The sequence below is a fragment of the Oncorhynchus keta genome, unplaced genomic scaffold (genome assembly GCF_023373465.1).
Source record: "Oncorhynchus keta strain PuntledgeMale-10-30-2019 unplaced genomic scaffold, Oket_V2 Un_contig_8718_pilon_pilon, whole genome shotgun sequence".
Classification (NCBI taxonomy): Eukaryota; Metazoa; Chordata; class Actinopteri; order Salmoniformes; family Salmonidae; genus Oncorhynchus; species Oncorhynchus keta.
This window is the reverse complement of record NW_026290199.1, coordinates 6643-14525: the sequence shown is the minus strand read 5'-3', so window position 1 is coordinate 14525 and position 7883 is coordinate 6643. Positions and strand designations below refer to the sequence as shown.

The following is a 7883-nucleotide window of genomic DNA, read 5'->3' as shown; positions in this document are numbered from 1 at the left end:
TGATCCTGTAAGGTTAGTCTTAATACTGATCCTGTAAGGTTAGACTTAATACTGATCCTGTAAGGTCTTAATACTGATCCTGTAAGGTTATAGTCTTAACACTGATCCTGTAAGGTTATAGTCTTAATACTGATCCTGTAAGGTTAGTCTTAATACTGATCCTGTAAGGTTAGTCTTAATACTGATCCTGTAAGTTAGTCTTAATACTGATCCTGTAAGGTTAGTCTTAATACTGATCCTGTAAGGTTAGTCTTAATACTGATCCTGTAAGGTTAGTCTTAATACTGATCCTGTAAGGTTATAGTCTTAATACTGATCCTGTAGAGTCTTAATACTGATCCTGTAGAGTCTTAATACTGATCCTGTAAGGTTATATCACTCCTATTGGCCATGACAATGTCATCCGGTAATAGTGCCTTCAGAAAGACTTCACGTTGTTACAGCCTGATTACTTTGAGATTTTGTGTCACTGATCTACATACAATACCCCATAATGTCACAGTGGAATTGTTTACAAAGGAATTAAAAATGGAAAACTGGTTACGGTAAGCCTAAATAAGTTCAGGAGTAAAATCACAAGTTGCATGGACTGTGTGTGCAATAATAGTGTTTAATATGATTTTTGAATAACGACCCCACACACAGTTAACTGTAAGGTCCCTCAGTCGAGCAGTGAATTTCAAGCACAGGTTTACCAATGGTTCACAAAGAAGGGCACCTATTGGTAGATGGGTTAAAAAAGAAGCAGACATTTAATATCCCTTTGAGCATTGTTAAGTTATGAATTACACTTTGGATGGTGTATCAATACACCCAGTCACTACAAAGATACAGGCGCCCTTCCTAACTCAGTTGCCGGAGAGGAAGGAAACCGCTCCTCCCTCTCTTACTCAGTCTCTCCTTACACTAAAGAGGCCAGGCCTTTCACAGTGATACTCATGACTAGAGGAAGGTATCCAGGCTGGTCCTTCATCTCTGTCCTCAGTGTGTCCTCCTCTCTCTTCAGTGTAACTTCAGAGTGACCAAAGAGACTCTCTGTCCTCTGATACAGCTCCTCCTCAGTCAGAACAGCCAGACCTGCATCTCTCAGAGAGAGGGTCTCCCCACTCCCTGCTGCCACATGCTGCACCTGGAGGACAAGCAGCGCAGGAATATGATCAGATACTGCAATGTCATGTCTGTAAGATGCAATGACAATTTCAAAATGGAGAATGAAGTATTGTAATAACGTAGGGGTGTTTATATTTGTCCTGTGTTGGTAATGGAAAGGTGTTTGTTGCATATCCCAACTCCTCCTGGGACACCCACAGGGAGTGAGGTCACGGCCAGGGTTACTGGCCCAACGCTCTAACTGCAAGGCTACCTGCCACCCTTAATCTATTCCAAACAACTATTGAATTAATTGAACCTTTACTTAGCTTACCCAAGTGGTGAACAGGTCACACAGTACTATATTTTTGAAGAATTATACAGACTTGGTTACCAGACAGTGTAGTATTTATTTTTTACCCCCTTTTTCTCCCAAATTTCGTGGTATCCAATTGTTAGTAGTTACTGTCTTGTCTCATCATCCCGTACGGGCTCGGGAGAGACGAAGGTCGAGTCATGCATCCTCTGAAACGCAACCCAACCAAGCGCATCCAACCCGGAAGCCAGCCGCACCAATGTGTCGGAGGAAACACCGTACACCTGCACTGCGCCCGGCCTGCCACAGGAGTCGCTAGTGCGCGATAAGACAAGGATATCCCTACCGGCCAAACCCTCCCTAACCCGGACGACGCTAGGCCAATTGTGCGTCGCCCCATGGACCTCCCAGTTGAGGCCGGTGGCACAGCTAGCGCTGCGATGCAGTGCCTTTGACGACTGTGCCACCCGGGAGGCCCATAGATTGTTTGTAAGTGTACAGTATTTTTGAAGAAGTATACAGACTTGTTTTTACCAGGCGTAACAAAAGGGGAAGTGTGAACTCACCAGGATCTGCAGGGCCTGTAAGACTGGAGGACTGCAACAGGATCCCAACACAGAGAGACACTCATCTGTCATTCCTGAGAAATAAAGATTCACAGATGATGTGAAACAGGAAGTGGCTTTCAAGGCATTGTGGGTTCTGAGAAAATAAAATGTTCATGAAGTGAGATGCCAGTTTTCCTGATAAATGCAGTGGCTGGAGACAATGAATTGAACTGGCACTTAATATTCACTGCTCAGTGTCTCACCATCCATGGCACTGACAATGAGATGAGTGGCATTGAGGAGGGTGGGTGTCTGGCTGGAATCACTGAGGGATGGTGTCTGGCTGGAATCACTGAGGGATGGTGTCTGGCTGGAATCACTGAGGGAGGGTGTCTGGCTGGAATCACTGAGGAGGGAGTGTGTTGGGCTGGAGTCCGAATGCTCTAGATGGTTCAGTATGGCCTGGACTGTCTGCATCTGAGACACTTCCTTAACCTCCCCCAGGTCAGCTGTCTTACCTGTGCACATCTGGTCCAGCTGTGAGAAGAGACATTATGAGAAAGAATAGGTGAGATGTGTGGTTTGTTTTTTTTCCTGCTAAACTTAGTTGAATGTACTGACTGTAAGTCTCTCTGGATAAGAGTGTCTGGTAAATGACTCATATGTGAAGGTTCGAGACAGAAGATATTTAGGATACTATGGTAGATTATAATGATGACAGACCGAACGTAATGAGAAGTTAGTATGTTCAGAATTTTCAGAAAGCTGCTGATTCTTGCCAGTAATCCGCTCATAGAAAATAACTGTAGGACTCTGTGTGTGTGCCCTGTTTCTGTACGCCTCAACTCACCACACTCTCCAGCACACTGACTGTCTCTCTGTCCTCCATGGTTGTCTTGAGGAGCTGGAGCAGAGAGGAACGTGTGTCTGCTGGCAGGACTGACAGCAGCTGGAAATGACGACTCAGTTTCTCCAGTTCTGTCAACACACAAACACTTTGCATCTAGCGGAAGTTTGACTCCGCTGCCACCGTATCAGAGATTTCACAACCAGGAAACTATCATATGTACCATTTATTCTGCAACCACAATGGGACAAATGTATGAATTAATTTAGGGACGTCTTCTACCACTAGACCAGGGACGCCTTCCACCACTAGACCAGGGACGCCTTCCACCACTAGACCAGGGACGCCTTCCACCACTAGACCAGGGACGCCTCTACCACTCTTCCACCACTAGACCAGGGACGCCTTCCACCACTAGACCAGGGACGCCTTCCACCACTAGACCAGGACGCCTCCACCACTTTCCACCACTAGACCAGGGACGCCTTCCGCCACTAGACCAGGGACGTCTTCTACCACTAGACCAGGGACGTCTTCTACCACTAGACCAGGGACGTCTTCTACCACTAGACCAGGGACGTCTTCTACCACTAGACCAGGGACGTCTTCTACCACTAGACCAGGGACGCCTTCTACCACTAGACCAGGGACGTCTTCTACCACTAGACCAGGGACGCCTTCCACCACTAGACCAGGGACGCCTTCTACCACTAGACCAGGGACGCCTTCTACCACTAGACCAGGGACGTCTTCTACCACTAGACCAGGGACGCCTTCCACCACTAGACCAGGGACGCCTTCCACCACTAGACCAGGGACGCCTTCCACCACTAGACCAGGGACGCCTTCCACCACTAGACCAGGGACGCCTTCCACCACTAGACCAGGGACGCCTTCCACCACTAGACCAGGGACGCCTTCCACCAGGGACGCCTTCCACCACTAGACCAGGGACGCCTTCCACCACTAGACCAGGGACGCTCCACCACTAGACCAGGGACGCCTTCCACCACTAGACCACCACTAGGGGACGCCTTCACCACTAGACCAGGGACGTCTTCCACCACTAGACCAGGGACGTCTTCTACCACTAGACCAGGGACGCCTTCCTAGACCACCTTCTACCACTAGACCAGGGACGTCTTCCACCCAGGGACTAGACCAGGGACGCCTTCCACCACTAGACCAGGACCAGGTCGTCTTCTACCTTCTAGACCACGTTTCCACCACTAGACCAGGGACGCTTCCACCACTAGACCAGGGACGCCTTCCACCACCCAGGGACTAGACCAGGGACGTCTTCCACCACTAGACCAGGGACGCCTTCCACTAGACCAGGGACTTCTAGACCAGGGACGCCTTGTACCACTAGACCAGGACGCTTGTACCACTAGACCAGGGACGTCTTGTACCACTAGACCAGGGACACTGAGACCAGGGACGTCTTGTACCACCACTAGACCAGGGACGTCTTCCACCAGGGACTAGACCAGGGGCGCCTTCCAATGTCTTCCACCGCTAGACCAGGGACGTCTAGACCAGGGACGCCCACCACTAGACCAGGGGACGCTTCCACCACTAGACCAGGGGCGTCTTCCACCACTAGACCAGGGACGCCTTCCACCACTAGACCAGGGACGCCTTCCACCACTAGACCAGGGACGTCTTCCACCACTAGACCAGGGACGCCTTCCACTAGACCAGGGACGTCTTCCACCACTAGACCAGGGACGCCTTCCACCACCCAGGGACGCCTTCCACCACTAGACCAGGGACGCCTTCCACCACTAGACCAGGGACGCCTTCCACCACTAGACCAGGGACGCCTTCCACCACTAGACCAGGGACGCCTTCCACCACTAGACCAGGGACGTCTTCTACCACTAGACCAGGGACGCCTTCTACCACTAGACCAGGGACGTCTTCTACCACTAGACCAGGGACGTCTTCTACCACTAGACCAGGGACGTCTTCTACCACTAGACCAGGGACGTCTTCTACCACTAGACCAGGGACGTCTTCTACCACTAGACCAGGGACGTCTTCTACCACTAGACCAGGGACGTCTTCTACCACTAGACCAGGGACGTCTTCTACCACTAGACCAGGGACGTCTTCTACCACTAGACCAGGGACGCCTTCCACCACTAGACCAGGGACGCCTTGCACCACTAGACCAGGGAAGCCTTGCACCACTAGACCAGGGACGCCTTGCACCACTACACCAGAGACGCCTTGCACCACTCCACCACTAGACCAGGGACGCCTTCCACCACTAGAGTCTTCTACCACTAGACCAGGGACGTCTTCACCACTAGACCAGGGACGCTTCTACCACTAGACCACCACTGGACCAGGGACGCCTTGCACCACTAGACCAGGGACGCCTTGCACCACTAGACCAGGGACGCCTTGCACCACTAGACCAGGAAGCCTTGCACCACTAGACCAGGGAAGCCTTGCACCACTAGACCAGGGACGCCTTGCACCACTAGACCAGGGGACGCCTTGCACCACTAGACCAGGGACGCCTTGACCACTACCACTAGACCAGGGGACGTCTTCTTGCACCACTAGACCAGGGACGCTTCTTAGACCAGGGACCACTAGACCAGGGACGCCTTGCACCACTAGACCAGGGACGCCTTGCACCACTAGACCAGGGACGCCTTGCACCACTAGACCAGGGACCAGGGACGCCTTGCACCACTAGACCAGGGAGACGCCTTGCACCACTAGACCAGGGACGCCTTGCACCACTGACCAGGGACGCACCACTAGACCAGGGACGCCTTCCACCACTAGACCAGGGACGCCTTCACCACTAGACCAGGGACGCCTTCCACCACTAGACCAGGGACGCCTTCCACCACTAGAGTCTTCTACCACTAGACAGGGACCACTAGACCAGGGACATCTTCCACCACTAGACCAGTGACGCCTGCACCACTAGACCAGGGACGCCTTGCACCACTAGACCAGGGACGCCTTGCACCACTAGACCAGGGACGCCTTGCACCACTAGACCAGGGACGCCTTGCACCACTAGACCAGGGACGCCTTGCACCACTAGACCAGGGACGCCTTGCACCACTAGACCAGGGACGCCTTGCACCACTAGACCAGGGACGCCTTGCACCACTAGACCAGGGACGCCTTGCACCACTAGACCAGGGACGCCTTGCACCACTAGACCAGGGACGCCTTGCACCACTAGACCAGGGACGCCTTGCACCACTAGACCAGGGACGCCTTGCACCACTGGACCAGGGACGCCTTGCACCACTAGACCAGGGACGCCTTGCACCACTAGACCAGGGACGCCTTGCACCACTGGACCAGGGACGCCTTGCACCACTGGACCAGGGACGCCTTGCACCACTGGACCAGGGACGCCTTGCACCACTGGACCAGGGACGCCTTGCACCACTGGACCAGGGACGCCTTGCACCACTAGACCAGGGACGCCTTCCACCACTAGACCAGGGACCACTAGACCAGGGACGCCTTGCACCACTAGACCAGGGACGCCTTGCACCACTAGACCAGGGACGCCTTGCACCACTAGACCAGGGACGCCTTAGACCAGGGACGCCTTGCACCACTAGACCAGGGACGCCTTGCGCCACTGGACCAGGGACGCCTTGCACCACTGGACCAGGGACCACTAGACCAGGGACGCCTTGCACCACTAGACCAGGGACGCCTTGCACCACTGGACCAGGGACGCCTTGCACCACTAGACCACTGGACCAGACCAGGGGCCTTGCACCACTGGACCAGGGACGCCTTGCACCACTAGACCAGGGACGCCTTGCACCACTGGACCAGGGACGCCTTGCACCACTGGACCAGGGACGCTTGCACCACTAGACCAGGGACGCCTTGCACCACTGGACCAGGGACGCCTTCCCAGGGACGCCTTGCACACTAGACCAGGGACGTCTTCACCACTAGACCAGGACGCCTTGCACCACTGGACCAGGGATGCCTTGCACCACTCCAGGGACGCCTTGCACCACTAGACCAGGGACGCCTTTGGACCAGGGACGCCTTCCACCACTAGACCAGGGACGCCTTCTAACTGTTGCACCACTGGACCAGGGACGCCTTTGGACCAGGGACGCCTACCACTGGACCAGGGACGCCTTGCACCACTGACCAGGGACACTAGAGGGTCGCAGTGGCTCGCCAGATCTGCCAACCCACATCCATTCCCACACATGCAGTCAGATTTTGCCCTAAGCAACAATGTTTGCAGTTTTTAATATGATGTGAGAGTGACTAACCAAATCAATGGGGGCGCTTCTACACCTGCATTGCTTGCTGTTTGGGGTTTTAGGCTGGGTTTCTGTACAGCACTTTGATATATCAGCTGATGTCACAAAGTTTAGACAGCTGGCTCGACTAATTTAGCAACCTAAAAAAGGGTTGATCCACAACCAATTGTGTATTCTATATTCTACCTCTCAACAGTAAGTAGAGACCCCGACTGAGTTCCCCTGACAGAAATCTAATGATAATAACGACTATTTAAATTGGTACTTGGGCCTACAAAAGGAGGGGAACTTCCATTAGTCTCGTTACCTCTCTGAAAGCAGCTCTTCTTTGGGGTGTCGTCGCGGCGCCAGACACCCCCACTAAGCTCTTCTTAACAGGCCCATCCACCTCGAACCCCCAAGAGTGTCGGACATTAGGCACAGCTCTGAGGAACGAGAGTGTGGGACATTAGGCACAGCTCTGAGGAACAAGAGTGTCTGAGGGACAACAGTGTGGGACATTAGGCACAGCTGAGGAACAAGAATGTGGGACATTAGGGGACATTAGGCACAGCTGAGGGACAACAGTGTGGGACATTAGGCACAGCTCTGAGGAACAAGAGTGTGGGACATTAGGCACAGCTCTGAGGAACAAGAGTGTCGGACATTAGGCACAGCTCTGAGGAACAAGAGTGTGGGACATTAGGCACAGCTCTGAGGGACAACAGTGTGGGACATTAGGCACAGCTCTGAGGAACAAGAGTGTGGGACATTAGGCACAGCTCTGAGGAACAACAGTGTGGGACATTAGGCACAGCTCTGAG

At 53.2% G+C, this 7883-nt stretch overlaps 1 protein-coding gene across 1 annotated transcript; it reads right to left on the bottom strand.

Annotated features, from left to right (window-relative positions):
• Positions 1-590: 590 nt before the first annotated feature.
• LOC118383412 (gasdermin-E-like) lies at positions 591-7479 on the bottom strand. The gene is made up of 5 exons (XM_052512576.1): positions 7388-7479; positions 2804-2931; positions 2217-2490; positions 1972-2045; positions 591-1129 (listed from the first exon to the last, which is right to left on the bottom strand). The coding sequence occupies exons 2-5, from the start codon at positions 2840-2842 to the stop codon at positions 902-904; spliced, it is 615 nt and encodes a 204-aa protein (XP_052368536.1). The 5' UTR covers positions 2843-2931; positions 7388-7479; the 3' UTR covers positions 591-901.
• Positions 7480-7883: the final 404 nt, after the last annotated feature.